Source organism: Ascaphus truei, chromosome 3 (genome assembly GCF_040206685.1).
Source record: "Ascaphus truei isolate aAscTru1 chromosome 3, aAscTru1.hap1, whole genome shotgun sequence".
NCBI lineage: Eukaryota > Metazoa > Chordata > Amphibia > Anura > Ascaphidae > Ascaphus > Ascaphus truei.
In genome coordinates this window covers 105,535,495-105,555,376 of record NC_134485.1, presented here as the reverse complement: position 1 = coordinate 105,555,376, position 19,882 = coordinate 105,535,495, and the positions used below count along the sequence as shown (strand labels likewise).

At 47.2% G+C, this 19,882-nt stretch overlaps 1 protein-coding gene across 2 annotated transcripts in view; it reads right to left on the bottom strand.

The window, feature by feature from the left end:
- UNC119 (unc-119 lipid binding chaperone) overlaps window positions 1–19,882 on the bottom strand; it is a 67,411-nt gene that overhangs the window by 36,755 nt on the left and 10,774 nt on the right. Inside the window, exon 1 of one of the 2 annotated variants that reach the window (XM_075589269.1) lies at window positions 8,429–8,615. The exons of the other annotated variant lie outside the window; for it this stretch is intronic. Coding sequence (XP_075445384.1) covers window positions 8,429–8,495 — 67 coding nt within the window. The 5' untranslated portion in view covers window positions 8,496–8,615. Of the gene's footprint in view, window positions 1–8,428; window positions 8,616–19,882 lie in introns of those variants that run through there. 2 annotated transcript variants of the gene reach the window in all.

Below are 19,882 nucleotides of genomic sequence, written 5' to 3'. Positions count from 1 at the left end.
TCCTACAAATGTCTTGGTGCTTAGAGCAGTGATTTTAAACAAAGGTTCGGCAGGCACCCCTCAGGGAGTGGGGAGATCTGGGACAAATCCCAGCTATCCCAGGACCCGGCAGCACCACACGCAGCAGCAACGGCAGCTGTCCGGTCATTGCGCTCCTGCCTCTCCCTGCTCCTCTCGGCGCTGGAAGTCACGTTCAACTTCCGGCTGACAGGAGGAGGGAGCTGCGGCCCCGCACGGCATCACAGGGCCCCAAGGTAAGAGCACGCGCTCTCTCTGCAGTTTTCACTATAAGGATTTTTGACACTCGCCAACAGCTCCCTTACCAAAAAAAGTTTATATGGAAGAGAGAGGGGGGAGAGTGTGTGTAGAAGAGAGAGGGGGGAGAGTGTGTGTAGAAGAGAGAGGGGGGAGAGTGTGTGTAGAAGAGAGAGGGGGGAGAGTGTGTGTAGAAGAGAGAGGGGGGAGAGTGTGTGTAGAAGAGAGAGGGGGAGTGTGTGTGTGTGTGTGTGTGTGTGTGTGTGTGTGTGTGTGTGTGTGTGTGTGTGTGTGTGTAGTTGAGAGAGGGTGTGTGTGTGTGTGTGTGTGTGTGTGTGTGTGTGTGTGTGTGTGTGTGTGTGTGTATAGAAGAGAGAGGGGGAGTGTGTGTGTGTGTGTGTGTAGAAGAGAGAGGGTGTGTGTGTGTGTGTGTGTGTGTGTGTGTGTGTGTGTGTGTGTGTGTGTGTGTGTGTGTGTATAGAAGAGAGAGGGGGAGTGTGTGTGTGTGTGTGTGTGTGTATAGAAGAGAGAGGGGGAGTGTGTGTGTGTGTGTGTATAGAAGAGAGAGGGGGAGTGTGTGTGTGTGTGTGTGTGTGTGTGTGTGTGTGTGTGTGTGTGTGTGTGTGTGTGTGTGTGTGTGTGTGTGTGTGTGTGTGTGTGTGTGTGTGTGTGTGTGTGTGTGTAAGAGAGAGGGGGAGTGTGTGTGTGTGTGTGTGTGTGTGTGTGTGTGTGTGTGTGTGTGTGTGTGTGTGTGTGTGTGTGTGTGTGTGTGTGTGTGTGTGTGTGTGTGTGTGTGTGTAGAAGAGAGAGGGGGAGAGTGTGTGTGTGTGTGTTTGTGTGTGTGTAGAAGAGAGAGGGGAAAACCGTTTTATTTCCTCTTGGAAAGTCTTGCTTTCGGTCAGATCGGAGCAATGATCTGTAAAAGTGATACAAGTAAGGATTTCAGTTTCCAGTGTTCAATAAATCAGTGGGCTTTTCTGGTGGCGTTTTTGTTCACTGTTCATGTAGAGAGAGAAAAGATGGAGGCATTATAATTTACAGTAGTGTTTAGTTGCACAGTTTTGTTTCAGTTACGATGCTCCCCTTGTATTACCTGTGTTTCCTACAGGAAATTAGCCTCCTTCAGAAAATATGCTCCATTCCGTGCTTTTCATCAGTTATACCTGCCTCTCACCTGTCTCCCCTACAATCTATCCTAAACGCTGCTGCCAGAATCACTCTACTCTTTCCTAAATCTGTCTAAGCGTCTCCCCTGCTGAAATCCCTCACCTGGCTTCCTATCAAATCAAGTATCTCACACTCAATTTTCCTCCTCACTTTTAAAGCTTTACACTCTTCTGCCCCTCCTTACATCTCAGCCCTAATTTCTCGCTATGCACCATCCTGACTCTTGCGTTCTGCTCAAGGATGTCTTCTCCCTACCCCCTTTGTATCTAGAGCCCTCTCCCTCCTTAAACCTCTCTCACTGACTCCCCCGCACCTCTGGAATGCCCTTCTCCTCAATACCCGACTAGCACCCTCTCTATCCACCTTTAAGACCCACTTTAAGAAACTCTTGCTTGAAGAAGCATATGAGTAGCACCGTGGCTAATACTATACACCAGGCCTGCACAACACGTGGCCCACGGGCCGCATGCGGCCCGCCGGCACTCACTGTGCGGCCCGCGGCGGCGGCTGCTGCTTTCCCCCCCTCCTCCTCCTCCCGAGTCCGCTCTCCCTCCCCCCGCGAGCCGAGTCCCCTCTCCCTCCCCCCGTGAGCCGAGCCCGCTCTCCCCCTCCTCCCCCCAGCCCGCTCTCAAGACTGCACGCTCTTGCAGTGCGGCACTTCCGGTGCCCGCTGCTTGCGAGCGCACGCAGTCCTGCCGTGATCTGAGGTGAGATTTAGGAGAGGTGCAGGGGCTGATGTGAGGTGAGGAGGTGCAGGGGATTGAGGTGAGGTGCAGGGGGATATGTGCAGGGGATTGAGGTGAGGTGCAGGGGGATATGTGCAGGGGGGTGATGTGATGTGCAAGGGGGGGATATGTGCAGGGGGGGATATGTGCAGGGGATTGAGGTGAGGTGCAGGGGGATATGTGTAGGGGGGTGATGTGATGTGCAAGGGGGGGATATGTGCAGGGGGGGATATGTGCAGGGGGGTGATGTGATGTGCAAGGGGGGGGGATATGTGCAGGGGGGTGATGTGAGGTGCAGGGGAGTGATGTGAGGTGCAGGGGGTGATGTGAGGTGCAGGGGGGTGATGTGAGGTGCAGGGGGGTGAGGTGCAGGGGAGTGAGGTGCAGGGGGGCGAGGTGAGGTGCAGGGGGGTGATGTGAAGGGGGGGTGATGTGAAGGGGGGGTGATGTGCAGGGGGGGTGATGTGCAGGGGAGTGAGGTGCAGGAGAGTGAGGTGCAGGAGAGTGAGGTGCAGGGGAGTGATGTGAGGTGCAGGGGGGTGATGTGAGGTGCTGGGAGGGGTGATGTGAAGGGGGGGTGGGATGTGTGTGGTGTGCAGGGGGGTATTGTGTGTTTGATGTGGAGATGGGAGTATTATGTGTGTAGGTGAGGGGGAGAGATGGGGGTATGAGAGATAGATGGGGAGTATCGCAAAGGTTGATAGTGAGGGGTTCTGGGGGAGATATGAGGATGATGATGAGGGGTGCTGGGGGAGATATATGAGGATGATGATGAGAGGTGCTGGAGGAGAGATGATGATGATGATTTTACCCGTGCGGCCCAAATTTTTTTTACTTGGAGCAGTTCGGCCCTTCTCGCTTTACGAGTTGTGCAGGCCTGCTATACACGATACATTAACCTTGGCCCCCTACAGATAGATGCACTTACCAGAATGCCCTACTACTGTCTTTGTACGTTCTCCCCACCAATTAGATTGTAAGCTCTTCGGAGCAGGGACTCCTCTTCTACAATGTTACTTTTATGTCTGAAGCACTTATTCCCATTTTGTGTTATTTGTACTTTGTTATTTATTTGATTGTCACGTGTGTTACTGCTATGAAGCGCTATGTACATTATTGGCGCTATATAAAGACATACATACATACATACCAGGAACTGTACGATGGTTGGTCAGTGGTTTTTCCTGCATGTTTCAGTTAAAACCAAAATCCCACAGTATAACAATTCTCCCCATCACCACAGCCTACAAGCCCCCCCCCACACCCTCCACCCACAAACTTGCTTTGTTAGATTATTTTGCCATTTTTCTGTAATCAGAAATGATTGTCTCTGCCCCCCAAAGTCTCTTTGGCAACCATGGCTGAGATTATGGTTCCGCAGTCTCGTGTAGACTGCTATGACAGTCACCACAGTGCCTGCGCGCCTACAGGCGGAGAGGCACGTTGAAGTGGCAGCTTTCTGAAAAGACAAGAAATCCGCCACGCCCCCGCATCGCGTCTACAATCTCCTGCAGCCAAGTTCACAGATCAGTTGGGCTGCAGGAGTGTGCGCGGTGGCGCGGTCTCTCACTCGTTCGCAAATGGCCACCATAATCCCAGCCTAAGAGTGAGCTACCTTTGACTGTATAATCCAAAACTGGTTTTCTGTAACCTAAGTACATCCCTATTTTTTTCACTCCCCCCCCGGGCAGAGGGATGCATGCACGTGTCTACCTTAGTGCATATGAGGGAAGGGTTAGGAAATAAGAAGATTTCTGTTCAACAGCCAAGCTGTTAGGAAGTGTCATAATCCGATTACAAATCACAGGGAGGGAGTGGGGGAGGAAATGGCCTGGTAATACTGCTTCTACAAAAGGCTGTAATAGAAGGTGTATCATCTATGCAAGGCCGAGAGAGAGAGAGAGAGAGAGAGAGAGAGCGAGAGAGAGAGCGAGAGAGAGAGCGAGAGAGAGAGCGAGAGAGAGAGCGAGAGAGAGAGCGAGAGAGAGAGCGAGAGAGGGAGCGAGAGAGAGAGCGAGAGAGAGAGAGAGCGAGAGAGTATATTATCAGACAAAAAAGGGTTTTGTTTAATCAATGAGAAGTTACGTAACAAAGAATGATGCTTGTGTGTTTGTTTGTGCCCAGGTTAATTATTAAATGTTTTCCAACAGAATCCTTCCTCCCCAGCACCATAGCAACAGCTCTGTCTCTACACTGGCAGTAACTGTTGTCATAGCAATAGAATGGAAAGATAGGATGCTCCTCCCTAGCTCTCCCAGAGGGGGGACACTACATGCCCAGGCTGTCAAGAAAAGCATTTTACTGAATCAGACAAGAAAAGCATGATATATCCTACTCACACATACATACATATATAAAGCACATACCGGGTCAAATGAGGGAAGTGTGCAGGAACCTAGGGATGAGAAAATGTGGGATACAGTATGGAATAAAACTTCTAAATCTAATCTCACTAATAGGGACTGTTCTGCTATTTCCTCCCTACTAAAAAATAGGGAGATAGTATTTGTATTGTTTTTTTTTTAATGGACAAGGAAGGGGTAGTGGTAGTTTGGGATAAAAGTACCCGTACATCAAAGAAGCTAGACGCCAATTAGATAATCCTGATTATTGCCTCAAATTAGATAAAGACCCCAGCGCTTAGATTGCAGCATTAATGAACACTACTGTTACGAAAGCACTTGACTAAAGACTGAAAAAAGACATCTGAATTTGTGATGAAAGATTTCACCATCACCCTGGTACTGTATTTACGATCTAAGGTACACTGACTGCTTCCTCCAGCCAATAGTACAGAATATTCATACATGCATTAGGGACAGACCATTTCTAACATGTTTGATTTAAAAGTGATGTGTACCATCGAAGTACAAAGTCTGTATCAGGCTAACACACGTGAGGAAGGGGTTAATATTACTAAACTTCTTTGAGATCCACCATCGCCAGTAATTATTTGGCTGGAAATGGTAATAAGATTTGGCATAGAATACTATATACAGATACAAGAGACCGCTATGGGGCTACACCGAAATTTCAAAAAAAATTGTGGCAGGTATATTGATGATATTTTCTTCATTTGGACTGGGGGTGCACTTATGGAGAGGTTAGAATATTAAAATCGTTAGACATTTCCTAGATGTACATGTCGGTAAGGTGGACGGTAGACTGATAACAGATTTCTATACAAAATATACAGACAAGAACATGTTGCTTGCTGACTTCTATCCAAAAAAGTACCACTGAAGGGTTACCTCAGAGCCAATTTCTCCATACACGTAGAATTGTGGAGGTGACGATAGCATCATTTTCTGCTAGGGAGATGTCCAGATAAATTGAAAAAGATCCACATGGATGTTAGGAACATATAAAGAAACCACTACATGTCTGGTAGAATCAAACAAATTATACCTATGCATGTCCTACAGAAGGACACTATAGCGGTTCACTTTCAGAAAAAGCATCATTCTCAAAAGAGCAAGAAATACTGTGGACAGATTGGTGAAGGCAGATCTGGAACCTCCAAAATCACAAAGTAACATCCCCAAAACTGGTACATTCCCTTGCTTGCATTGTGGTATTAGAAAAAGTTGGACACTTTTAATTATCCTTTAAGATGCAAACAGTTAAGTAAAAAAATGTTTTGCTACATGAGCTGCATTATGCAGTGTACACCTTAAAATGTCCTTGGAGCAAATGCATGTTGGACAGACTACTAGTCCCCTGAAATCGCATCTATATCAGCACTGAAGTGACAGAACCACGATCAAAGAGCAGTCACCGACCGGTTGCAAGACAATTTAGGACCCCAAATCATAATATTCAATTAAGGTTCCTTATTTTGGAACAGGTCTGCAAGCTCGCTAGAGATGGAGATAGAAATAAGATGATTTTACGCAGAGCTGCATTTTTGATTCACGGCCTGGAACCAATGTACCCAAAGGGAATGAACGGGGAGATCAGACTGCAGCGCTAATAATTACTGCTCAGAGAATGTGAGCAGCACGGTGTTCTCCAGACTACACAATATGGGAAGGTCCCTTTCATTTATAGAAGCCTTTAGAGTAATTGAACCAGTCCCAATCTTCTGTCATGGTAGGTTTAGGCCCCTTCTGGAGAAGGTGAACTTCCAGGGTTTAGTAAATGCCAAGGATGTTGGAATATATTCCTTGCTTTATGTTTCCCCGCCGCCTCAAGCACTGCATAGGTTAAATTCCCCCAGCACGGTCTCCTTAGCTGGCTGTCTCTGATGAAGTTAAATTGCTATTTTGTAGTCATCCTCTAGGTCAGTGGTTTCCAACCTTTTTTTGGTTAAGGAAACCCTATGTGAAATTCTGAGGAACCCACAACCATTTCTAATAGCGCGTCTGTGATCAAATGCATTGTAAATGCTTCTGTATTTAGTACAATTTTCAAATTACCTGAAAATTGCAGGTAACCCTGTAGGGATGCCCAGGGAACCCAAGCGTTCCAAGGAACCCTGGTTGAAAAACACTGCTCTAGGGAGATGTGGGCTGCCCTTGTTACTTTTGCTATGTGTAATTACAGGTGTGTGTATATATAGGTTTGTGTATACAGGCATACCCCGCATTAACGTACGCAATGGGACCGGAGCATGTATGTAAAGCGAAAATGTACTTAAAGTGAAGCACTACCTTTTCCCACTTATCGATGCATGTACTGTACTGCAATCGTTATATACGTACATAACTGATGTAAATAACGCATTTGTTACAGGCTCTATAGTCTCCCCGCTTGCGCACAGCTTCGGTACAGGTAGGAAGCCGGTATTGCTGTTCAGGACGTGATCACAGGCGCATGCGTGAGCTGCCGTTTGCCTATTGGGCGATATGTACTTACTCGCGAGTGTACTTAAAGTGAGTGTCCTTAAAGCGGGGTATGCCTGTATACAGGTGTGTGCATATCTGATTTTTTTTAATTAGCGTAAGTTTACAATTTGTTTGAGTAACAAATGTGCTACAACATAGGAGCGTATTGAAAATTATTATGTATCCATTTACTTTTTTTAAATACAGTTTCTCTTATACACTGTTTCACTCAATTTAAAGTGACATTGATTTTTATTTTTAATAAATGCAGTAGTTCTATACCTTTAAAGCAATGTAATTATCCAAGATGCCGATAGATCCATTCTCCCGTGATCGATCGGCAAAGATCCCGCTTCCCAGGACACCCAATATTGCTGCCTATTTCATAAGAGGAAGTGGTGTCGCTTCCTAAATGGTTGCGATAGCCACCCAACGAATCTTAATACAGTACATTATAAATCATTACAAAGGGCATAAAGAGTGGGGACATTTTATTTTTTTTAAATGCAGAAACTATTCTCTAAATACTACACAACTGATTTATTTAAAAAAAAAAAAAAAAAATGTTGTAGGTAATGCTGCCTTTAAGATAACTCTTCCCATCACCCTCCCCCACGCTCAACCACACAGTCTTTCCGTTTTTATATATAGGCATTCTGGTTTTTGGTGTTCTAGTTTAAAAAATACTAGCTGAGAGACCCGGCGTTGCCCGGGAGTTAAATTTCACACTCCCTCCTCTCCCCCTATTTCTGTGCTCCCCCTATTTCTGTGCTCCCCCTCTTTCTCCGTTTCCCCCCCCCCAGAGGGAGGGAGGGACAGTGGACAGGAGATGGGGGGGACAGTGGACAGGAGGGGGGGACAGTGGACAGGAGATGGGGGGACAGTGGACAGGAGGGGGGGGACAGTGGACAGGAGGGGGGGGACAGTGGACAGGAGGGGGGGCAGTGGACAGGACAGGAGGGGGGACAGTGGACAGGAGGGGTGGGCAGTGGACAGGGGGGGGGACAGTGGACAGGAGGGGGGACAGTGGACAGGAGGGGGGGACAGTGGACAGGAGCGGGGGACAGTGGACAGGAGGGGGGGACAGTGGACAGGAGCGGGGGACAGGGGACAGGAGGGGGGGACAGGGGACAGGAGGGGGGGACAGGGGACAGGAGGGGGGGACAGGAGGGGGGACAGGGGAGGGACAGTGGACAGGAGGGGGGGGGGGGACAGGAGGGAGGGAGGACAGTGGACAGGAGTCACCCTTACCGCACGATTTCAACTGTGCACCCCTCTTACCCTAAATAAATATAGCCTTCTCTGACGTTGACCTGACCTGCCTTTTACTCTTTTAGCAGCCACCAAAAATGGAAACACACAACCTTTTATACCACAACCCCATTTTAAAACCACACCACCCTCCCATTAGACATCCACCCCCCCTCCACTTACCACCCCCCCCCCTCCACTTACCTTCCCCCTCGGTGCGCCTTCCCCCTTCAACAGGGGGGAGCAGGGCAGTGGCGGCCGCGCGGGACATGCCCTTCCCTCCGGGAGATGCCTCTTCCGATCGCCGCCCAGAGGGGTGCACAGTTGAAATCGTGCGGTAAGAGTGACGACAGGGTGGAGTAGTGCGGAGCGTTATTTTAATATTGTGTCGTCCGACAGGATGGAGTTGTGCGGAGCGCCATTTTAATATTGTGAGCCGGTGGCATAGGGGGGAAGGTGCGCCGAGGGGGAAGGTAGTGGGGAGGTGAGGGGGGGTGATGGCGGGGAGGGGGCTGTGGGTGAGGGGGGGTGATGGTGGGGGGGAGCCAGCGGGGAGGTGAGCTATGGGTGAGGGGGTGTGATGGTGGGGGAGAGCCAGCGGGGAGGTGAGCTGTGGATGAGGGGGGGTGATGGTGGGGGGGAGTCAGCGGGGAGGTGAGCTGTGGGTGAGGGGGTGTGATGGTGGGGGGGAGCCAGCGGGGAGGTGAGCTGTGGGTGAGGGGGGGTGATGGTGGGGAGCCAGCGGGGAGGTGAGCTGTGGGTGAGGGGGGGTGATGGTGGGGGGGAGCCAGTGGGGAGGTGAGCTGTGGGTGAGGTATGGTGAGTGTGATGGGGTGAGAGTCTGTGGCAGTATGTGTGTGTGTGTCACAGTGGAGTAGGTGTGTCTGTGATGTCAGCGTACCTGTTGACCAATGAGAGTCGTGGGGGAGGCGGGCCATTACCTAAAGGGGTTTTTAAACCTGACTTACCAATACCAGGTACAACTCCTCCCCTTTGAAAAAGCAACCTTGCTGGCGCGAAACGATCGTCAGGGTTCCGGCGGCGTCCTGACGATGACGTCAGCCGAAGGAGATGAATGCCAAGATAACCACAGATGCCGAGAACAGGTTGCATGAATCTCTTTTCTAAAAATTGGGCTCTCTTTGATTTACTTGCATAAATCAGGATATGGATGCTGCATCTCGTCCTGCCTAAATTGTACATGCAGCCACCGGACTCCTTAACGTAGTGAGTGAGGGCTGCAATTACAGCACGGCATTATCATTGGAAGAGTGCAATTATCTGGGTTTCTTTTTTTGATCATCTCTGATTATTTGGTGTTGCTGTTTATTCCCCATGCACTCCATCACAAACTAGATGAGTATCAAGGTTGAGCATTTGATCTTATTTCTTTTCCAATATCTTAAATACTTTACTGTACAATGCATACAATTGTACATTATTTCTAACGCGATCCGCTTATATCGCGATGTGATTCTTTGGACCCCAAGCACAGCGCTATAAGGGGGTTGAGCTGTATTTCCTCTGTAGAAAAAATGGTTTCTGCAGACGGGTCTCTACTTATTACTTTATCTTTCCTACATACTGTATTGAAAGGTACACTGATCTTTAAAGTTGTCCAACACCTGCCTGAGTTAATTTCCCCACACACACACATTCATATATGTAATGAGAAATACATATTCTAGTACTATGTTGCAGGTGCATATCAAGTGGGAATATCCAGTGGTATAAAAGGTACATAGAAAAAAATGCATCCCTCCTAAACTCAGAAGTTGAGCATTTCCACAAAAGAATTCTACGGTTTAAAAAAAAATAAAAAATGGAGACATTTGAATTCGGTATTTATCAGTGCACTTATTTTAATTATTCAGACCCAACGCTGCAATCAAATGAAAGCTATCAGCTATCCCTTTCTAATATTGTTACTGTAGTAAGAACTTACACATGAAGAAAAAAAGGTTACAGCTATTCCAAAAGTGCACTGACCAGGGCTAAATTAAGGCATTTCCTAAAAAAAATACAATCCTAATTGTGCTTATGGGAAAGAGCCCAAACAATTCGTTTTACCTCCCCACCTCTCTAAAACACAAAAATACTTTGGTTAAGGAACACTATTATATTGTGAAATTCTGCAGAACCCCAACCCACTCTAATAGCGCGTCTGAAATGCATTGTAAATTCTTCTGTACTTGGTACAATTTTCAAATGACCTGAAAATTGTACAGAACCCTTAAGGGATACACGCGGAACCCAAGCGTTCCTAGGAACCCCGGCTGAAAAAACACTGATCTAGTGAATAACCACTTTTTTTTAGGATGGAAAAAAAAAGTGAATACCAAAGCAATCTGTACATAAGAAGAGCGGCTACTTGAACCAATGACATACAATTGAAAGAAACAGTAATTGTACAAATTCTGAATGAGACTTACGTTCACTAGAAAATGCTACATTAATCAGTGGCAACAGGTTCTAACAGTAAAGCAGTAATGATGGTAAAAATAAAAATAAAAAGATATCATTTGATATCCCACCTGTAATGTATATGGCAGAAGATATTGGGTATTTTAATCAATCTCGTATTTCAGGGGTTAACATTGGTTACAAATGGTTTAAAAAAGACACAAATTGTTTTTATGGCTTGTCAAACCAGGCCTGGGTTGTATAGGACTGAGGTTCTGAGTGTTCCCAGAGATGGGACTAACATATGGCTTAACCTGGGGGTTATCACTAATGACCTCTTAAAGTGAAATACGTCTAGTTTGGAAGGCTGTAGACGAGACCCAAATTATGGGCTGTCAGCCTCAAAGAAAACCTAACTGTATATTCTTGATGATATCCCATGTGCATCACAGAGAGAGGTAACAAAATGGTTACACTTCGCTTGAGGGCTATATTAAATAGAAGAGATCATTAGCTCAACACCTATTTGCAAGAATAATAAATACATATTTGTAACCGTTGCAATGAGAAGAATCAAATGATGCCAAACACTTGATGACTAGAAGGTGCCAAGGACAGATCTGTTTCTCCTGCAAAAATAGACGCACGGCTGTCAAATTTATGTACGTGTATGTTAAGTACACCGCTGCAACAGTGAAGATGGCGTGTGTCTAAGTATTATAGCAACCAAGTTATGAAGCCTTTTATACAGTATATTGAGCCAACTTTTAAAGTCCAAAGAAAGTTTTTTTTCTTAAGTCATACAAATGTCAGCCAGAGTCAATTTACGACAGGGGTGGGTTTCAATGCAGAAGGTCTGGGCATAAAAGTTGGTATGTGTGAATAGAAAATTATATTTCCACTAAGGGAGTGTCCATGCTGGAGCATGTGAAACCTCAATTTACACTCAAGACCTTTTGGGAAAAGATATGATCAATGTTAAACAATAACTCAAGTTAGATTCTTTGTTTATCTTCATACATTCGTACATTTTGTATATTAAAGCAAAACTTCAATAAGTGATGTTTTAGGCTCTGATTGAACTGTTTGCACACTTTGTAGAGTAAAGTACATTTTGGGACACATTTTGCTATAACAGATTTGTGTATGTTAAGTGCATGGTTTTTCTTCAATAAACAGGGACTATTAGACCCTGTCAGATACAAATTTTGCTTGATACATATTTTGTCTGCGTTTATATTTTGGTGGTGGCAGAAGATAGCAACCGAATAAGGGTAAAGATCAACTCATTTGAAGTACCATGCAAAGGAGAAAGGTGGGGCAGCGAGTTTGCTGTGTGTATGATTGATTATATATATATATATATATATATATATATATATATATATATATATATATATATATATACAGTGCTCGACAAATAATAATAACCACTTGCCCGTGGCAAATGGATTTAGGCCGCTGGCGAGCCATGCTGCAGCTCTATTAATTCCCCTGCTCACGCCAAAATTTTCCAAAAAATTTTTTTTTTAATAAATAAATACATCCTCTCCCTGATTGGTCTGACGCGGGGAAGAGGGCCGCCTGGCAGCTCTGGGTCAGCCTCTCTCTCCCCCCTCCCCTGCCCCCGATCCCCGCTTGCTGCTAGGGGCTCTGACTTCCGTCCCCATGGATGCAGCCGGTGGGGTGGGGGCGCGCGCACTAGCAAAGTTAGCTGCTAGATCCAGCGCGTCCCCGTCCGGCCACGTTTCCCATCGGGGAGGATATCCCCCGCATGCCCCCACATACTCAATTCCCTCCCAATGCCCCCGCAGGCCCCCCAATGTCACCCGCAGGCCCCAGATACCCACATACCTCTGGTGAGTGGGACTCCCGGCTCCGTTTCTTGTAGTGTGTGTGTGTGTGTGTGTGTTCGTTCCGTTCCTTGTAGTGTGTGTGTGTGTGTTCGTTCCGTTCCTTGTAGTGTGTGTGTGTGTGTTCGTTCCGTTCCTTGTAGTGTGTGTGTGTGTGTGTGTGTGTGTGTGTGTGTGTGTGTGTGTTCGTTCCGTTCCTTGTAGTGTGTGTGTGTGTGTTCGTTCCGTTCCTTGTAGTGTGTGTGTGTGTGTTCGTTCCATTCCTTGTAGTGTGTGTGTGTGTGTTCGTTCCGTTCCTTGTAGTGTGTGTGTGTGTTCGTTCCGTTCCTTGTAGTGTGTGTGTGTGTGTGTTCGTTCCGTTCCTTGTAGTGTGTGTGTGTGTTCGTTCCGTTCCTTGTAGTGTGTGTTTGTGTTCGTTCCGTTCCTTGTAGAGTGTGTGTGTGTGTGTGTGTGTGTGTGTGTGTGTGTGTGTGTGTGTGTGTGTGTGTGTGTGTGTGTGTGTGTGTGTGTGTGTGTATGTATGTTAGTGAGCTGGGGCTGCAATTCCGCGGGAGGCTGTGGTGTGCCGGGTCTGATCAGGTACCGAGGGAAGGGGGGATGCTCACACACAATCACACCATCCCCTGCAGAGCTGGGGCCGCTATTCCGGGAGGCTGCAGTGGGCCGGGCCCGAGCAGGTACCGGGGGGGGACGACGACGACGGGGAATCAGACTACCCACTGCAGAGCTGGAGCGGGAGGCTGCAGTAGACTGAACCCGGCGCCACCAGCGCCACCAGCGCCATGTCGGGCTGCCGGGACCCAGATCTATTCCCCCCTGCAGCAGGCGCCTTGCTCCGCTCTTGCTGCAGCCTCCCGTTTAGGCCCCGCGTGGGCGGTCGACGTGCAGGGGGAGTGAACGGAGGTAATGGGGGGCGGTGAACAGAGGTGGAGGTGGGGGGGGTGAATGGAGGTGGGGGGGGAGCAGAGATGCAAGGGGGAGACAGGCTGGACTGGGGATGGAGCAGGCTGGAGTAGGGAGAGGACTGAGAGAGAGACTGGGGGGAGAGGAGAGAGACAGGCTGGGGGGGGCTAAATGCTCACAGGCAGTCAGTTGCCCAGCGAGTCACCCACCCAGTCAGTCACCCACCTACCCACCCACCCAGTCACCTACCCACCTACCCATCCAGTCACCTACCCACCCACCCAGTCAGTCACCTACCCACCCACCCAGTCACCTACCCACCCAGTCACCCACCCACCCAGTCAGTCACCCACCCAGTCAGTCACCCACCCACCCAGTCACCCACCCACCCAGTCAGTCAGTCACCCAGTCAGTCAGTCAGTCACCCAGTCAGTCACCCACCCAGTCAGTCACCCACCCACGCAGTCAGTCACCCACCCACGCAGTCAGTCGGTCACCCAAACCCCAGTCAGTCACCCAAGTGTCATCCAAGTCACCCACCCACCCAGTCACTCACCTACACAAGTCATCCACTCACCATGTCAGTCAGTCACCCCCCCACCCAGTCAGTCAAAAGTCAGTCATACCCTCCCCTCCACCCAGTCAGTCAAAAGTCAGACATACCCTCCCCTCCATCCAGTCAGTCAAAAGTCAGTCATACCCTCCCCTCCACCCAGTCAGTCAAAAGTCAGTCATACCCTCCCCTCCACCCAGTCAGTCAAAAGTCAGACATACCCTCCCCTCCACCCAGTCAGTCAAAAGTCAGTCATACCCTCCCCTCCACCCAGTCAGTCAAAAGTCAGTCATACCCTCCCCTCCACCCAGTCAGTCAAAAGTCAGTCATACCCTCCCCTCCACCCAGTCAGTCAAAAGTCAGTCATACCCTCCCCTCCACCCAGTCAGTCAAAAGTCAGTCATCCCACCCGTCGCCCTGTCGCAAGGCACCCAGTCACCCCACCCAGTCAGACACCCCGTCACCCCACCCAATCACCCCACACCCCCAATCACCCCACCCAGTACCCCCACACCCCCAATCACCCCACCCAGTCAACGCATCCCCCCACAGTCACCCTCTCTCCGTCCCTCTCCCTCTCTCCGTCCCTCTCCCTCTCTCCGTCCCTCTCCCTGTCTCACCCTCTCCCTGTCTCACCCTCTCCCTGTCTCACCCTCTCCCTGTCTCACCCTCTCCCTGTCTCACCCTCTCCCTGTCTCACCCTCTCCCTGTCTCACCCTCTCCCTGTCTCACCCTCTCCCTGTCTCACCCTCTCCCTGTCTCACAATCTGGATCTGGATATTTTATTTACCCTGTATATCTTAACTGCCCTATACTACACCAAAATAACTTATACTGCTTTCTTCCAGATCTGACTCAAGCTTCACACAGAAGACATCGGAATCCCCCGTAACCCAGAAGACAGGTAGGGAACACCTCCCCTCCAATGTATAACATTGCGGGAATGAGGTACCTGGACATTGAGGGTCTGCGGATCAGGTAAGATCCCAGGCGGGATTGCTGCTTTAAATATTGTGAAGCGGGGGCATCCAGGCACTAGTTAAGGGGTGCAGGAAACTAGTCATTCACATCTGGCTTTTTTTTCTAGATTCAACATTTATACACCCACACACACACACAAGGACTAATTGTAGTATAATGTAATACAATAAATAAACTTATGTCAAAAACGAATGTTCTTACTAGGAATTTATTCAATTTATTTCATTTATAGTTTTTTTAAAATATGGGGCTGGGGGCGGGACTAGAGGCGTTGTTTGAGGCGGGACTAGGTGGCGAGTAGATTTTTTTGGTTCGGCGAGTAGATTTTTGGGTGATTTGTCAAGCACTGTATATATATATATATAACCCCTGTGCTGTTCATGACAGATGGTATATGGGGACGGATTGAGGAGAGGTATTCATTTGAGGAAGGTAAAAAGTGGGTCAGCTAGATAGCCGTGTATTAACCCTTGTCCCATATACAGGTCATGCGCTGACAGGTGTGCCATACATGACACCACCCATCCCGGGGGATCGCTTGAGGCCTCTGCAACGCTATACTTACCTTGACTCTGCCGGCGCCACTCGTGTCCATGGCAACGCGCCGTCAGAAGACGCAACGGAGTCATGTGATGTGACACGCATCAAATGACGCTGCGGTCACGTGACGTGCACATTAAGTAGGCACGAGGCAAGAACGTGGACAATTCATGTATTAATTTTAAGTTTTAAGATCTATAAAATCTCCTGTGCTATGGATATCTTGCAGCACAAATCAGGAGATGAGAAGATACATCATTTAAGGGGGGGAAAAAAAACATTGTGCTAGTGTGGATAATGTACATATTTACACTGCTTTTGTAAGCTCTAATTTAGATTGTAAGCACTCCCTTTGCTAATGTTAACTTTTTAGTTTGAAGTGCCTATTTCTATTATGTCTCATATTTTGTCGCATTTATTACTGTCATGATTCTCTCCCCAGTACTCTTTGTAGACCTGTAGGGGTGCACAGAGGAGTCTGGTTCAGGCCGAGAACAGTCAATGAGGCCATCTGCTAGCCTAGCTTGGGTATAAAACCCTACCCATCTTCTTTGTTCTTTGCTGGTCAGGACAGGAAACAGGATTTTCTTTGTTCCCTAGCGCTGCGCCTTTCCCTGTTCCTCTTCACTCTGGCTCCTAGTTCTTCAAATATTCAGATACTTTAAGTCTTGTATTCCCTTTGCACTATTTTGTCCCTTGCTATTATTGCTGTTGCATGTAGCACTGCAGTTCCTTGCAGCTTTCGTTGGTTTGTCCTGTTATTTCCCTTCGCACTAGTTGTCCCGTTTATTATTTAGCTACTACCATAGATATTTGATGTAGCTCTGTACATTTTCCAGACTTCCTTTTGTTTTCTCTGTGTTGTTATTTTTGGGTAACATGAAATTCTATCGGTTTTGATATATTTCGGACTCTTGTTTTTTGTGGGTTTTCCATGCTACCTCCGAGGGTTCCAAGCATCCTGATAATTACTGCTGTGAAGCGCTATGTGCATGAATAGGGCTACACAAATAAAGGTACACATTTATGTAGCGCCAAGAATGTACACAGGGCTTTACAAAATAGACTTTATAATAAATAGGTAACTATAATACAATAAAGTGCAAAAACCAAATGCACAATATAGAAAAGGGAATCCCTGCCCTGGAGAGCTTAAACTAACTAGTAGACTGGGGGACAGTTGGAGAAGTCAGTGACGTTGATAGCTGTACTAGTGCCTCTGTAGGTGCGGGGAGGCATAAATAGGAGAACAAACTACATATGCTTCAGTCAGGTGTGTTTTTAGATTTGACTTGAAAGTGATTGGCATATACTACTCCATAATACCATTTAAATCATTAAACAGCATAGAGGACCTGTGCATTGAAGTGAAATGTACATAGTGAAAAACCACTCTGACCTGATTCAATCAAATTATACACTTTAGTACCCACAGCAAGAAAACTGGTGGTGCTGTGAGAAGACTCCGTAAAGGAATGAAAGAATCCATTAGACAAGACTAAAGAAATGGTAGAAGACCAAGATGTAAGACAGGTAATGACTGCTACAGACTGATATTAACTGGATTTTCTCGCACAAATGCAAAGATGCCCAATCCTCTCCAGTCAAACCAGTATACGTCCTGCTGCAGTCATCAGATTCTGTGGTTACCAAAATCTGCATAGATTTTTCTTTGTTTGTTACAAGAACATATATTTAGCCATGGAATGTACCAAAAGAAGGAGCAGACCTGAATATGATCCCTTTTTTGACTCCTGAGTGGACCTAAGCATTATTTCTCAGTCCAAAGTAGCATGATCTGCCTCCCTCCTACTTGATACCCTACTTCCCTAATGCCAAAGGAATTAAGATAAAACGAGATACAATTTGCTTGAAGTAATCCCCATTTTAATCCAGTTGTATAACTCACAAGGAGGTGTTAGTGTGCAGGTGGGGGAGGGAGTTCGATGTACAATATCCTGCTAATCAGGGCTAGTAAAAATGTCTGTACTGCAGGTTTCATTCAGGCTGGGGAAAAAAACTAAAATAATCCCACCAACTGAGCCTTCTCCGTTTTGGATAATAAATAAATGGCATGGGGACTTCATAGCTGAAAACAGATTTGAATTACACACCTGACAGTTAATCCCTTTAGTTCCATCCTATTCCTTTACAATAGAAGAGGAAGACTGATGTTCTAGTTTATGAATAGGAGTTAGTTTGCTTCCTGTTCCAAGCAATAGTATCTAGTGGCGTTTAGTATTTGAGATGATTTTTTTATTCATTTTTGTTTTGGTTGGCTATGGGTTTCCCAAGTTTTGTATACAATGGGTCATGAGGGATTTTGACGTGTAACTATTTATTAAAGCAAACACTGCTTTCCATAATGGCTTAATTTTAGACTATGACCAGAATATATGCAATATGGACCCCATATTACAGCAATCGCACAAGCACAGTTGAGAGACATTTGGGAGAAAAGAGTGTCGTCTGGTAGGGGTTAGATATCATCTATATATTAGTTTGTAGATGTTAAAATCACAACACATGATGAATTTTTGGAAGTGCACTCCTATATATCTTGCCATATGTCTAAATTTAGATTGGTGTCAAGATCTTTTTCCCAGACTGCCATTGGGTAATTAGAGCAGTCTGGCTTGTATATAGATTGTATGTAGTTGCGAATGTGTAGAAATGTATAGAATTCAGAGGAGAAAATATTATGGTTGGATTGCAGTGAAGCAAAGAAGGAAACTTTCCCATGGACTCTTAAGAGACTGTTCTGGACCCAATGGTTTGTTTGTTGATTGCCTAAGTAAAAGGGGGGGTGGGGGTCCGTAAACAAGGGCTGCATGGGAGGAGGATTGGTTAACCAAAACCTGGTTTTGAGAGAATCACATAAATTGCAAGAGAAATATAGTATTGGGTTTTTATAGATCTCAGTCTAGGTTTTGTATTGAGCCTATGCCACATTTTTAAGAAGGTAGTTATCGTGGGCGAAAGCCAGATTGGAGTTGGCTAAGGAAATTTGCTTTGGTATAGTAATCGCCTAATTGGGAGTGGACACGTTTTTCCATGACTTCGGAAAGTATGTGAAGGAGAGATTGGTCTGTAGTTGGAGACAATGTTTTTGTCTCCCCTTTTGAAGACTGGGACAATTCGTGGTTTTCCAGGTCTGTAGGATATAGCTTGAAGACAATATAGAGTTGATCAAGGAGGCAAGTGGTATTGCAATGACTGGGGCAGTACAAACTTTTATTGAACTAGGTCAGGTCCACATTCGCTATTTAAGTAATAATCCCAGAAGAACAGGGCATTACTGGCCAATAATGCCCTGTTCTGAGGGGATTATTACTATTATAGGCTAAATGTAGGCTTTTTTCATAAAAAATAGACACTTTTGTAAAGATATATAACTCTACCAGAACTACGCTGATGCATCTGTGTAGGAAAAAGAAGTAGAGTCGCAAATGAGAGGGGAGAGAGGAAGAGGTGAGGGGGGGGAGAGAAGAGAGGTGGATGAGGGGAGAAGAGAGGTGAGGGGGGGAGGAGAGGTGAGGGGGGGAGGAGAGAGGTAAGGGGGCAAGGGAGGAGGAGAGGCAAGGGTGGGAGAGAAGATATAGGCGAGTGGGGATTGAGGGAGGGGAGAGGATCGAGGTGAGAGGGGAGCGAGCGCGAGGAGAGAGAGGTGAGGGGGAGCGAGCGCGAGGAGAGGTGAGGGGGGATAGGTGAGGGGGGGAGAGGTGATGGGGAGAGGTGACGGGTAAAAGGGATGAGAAGTGGGGGGGGAGAAGAGGGGAGGTGTTGAGGGGGTTAAGGGATGAGAAGTGGGGGGGAGAAGAGGGGGGAGGTGGGTGAAGGGGAGAATGGGAAGAGAAGTGGGGGGGCAGTGATTTTAACTACAAACTAAAAAAAAAACAGAAAAAAATGACCTTAGCAAAAGGTATGCAAGTGGTGGAAGAAATATTACTTTGTTGCAAGTAACAAAGTTACTATTTGGGACCACCAGCTTCTGACAGCAATTGCAGGGGAAGGAGGGGAAGAGGGAGGAGGGGGAGAGCGAGGGGGGAGAGTGAGAAAGCCTGCATGTGCTGTGTGTGAGAAAGCCTGCATGTGCTGTGTGAGAGAAAGCCTGCATGTGCTGTGTGAGAGAGAGCCTGCATGTGCTGTGTGAGAGAGAGCCTGCATGTGCTGTGTGAGAGAGAGCCTGCATGTGCTGTGTGAGAGAAAGCCTGCATGTGCTGTGTGAGAGAAAGCCTGCATGTGCTGTGTGAGAGAAAGCCTGCATGTGCTGTGTGAGAGAGAGCCTGCATGTGCTGTGTGAGAGAGAGCCTGCATGTGCTGTGTGAGAGAGAGCCTGCATGTGCTGTGTGAGAGAAAGCCTGCATGTGCTGTGTGAGAGAGAGCCTGCATGTGCTGTGTGAGAGAGAGCCTGCATGTGCTGTG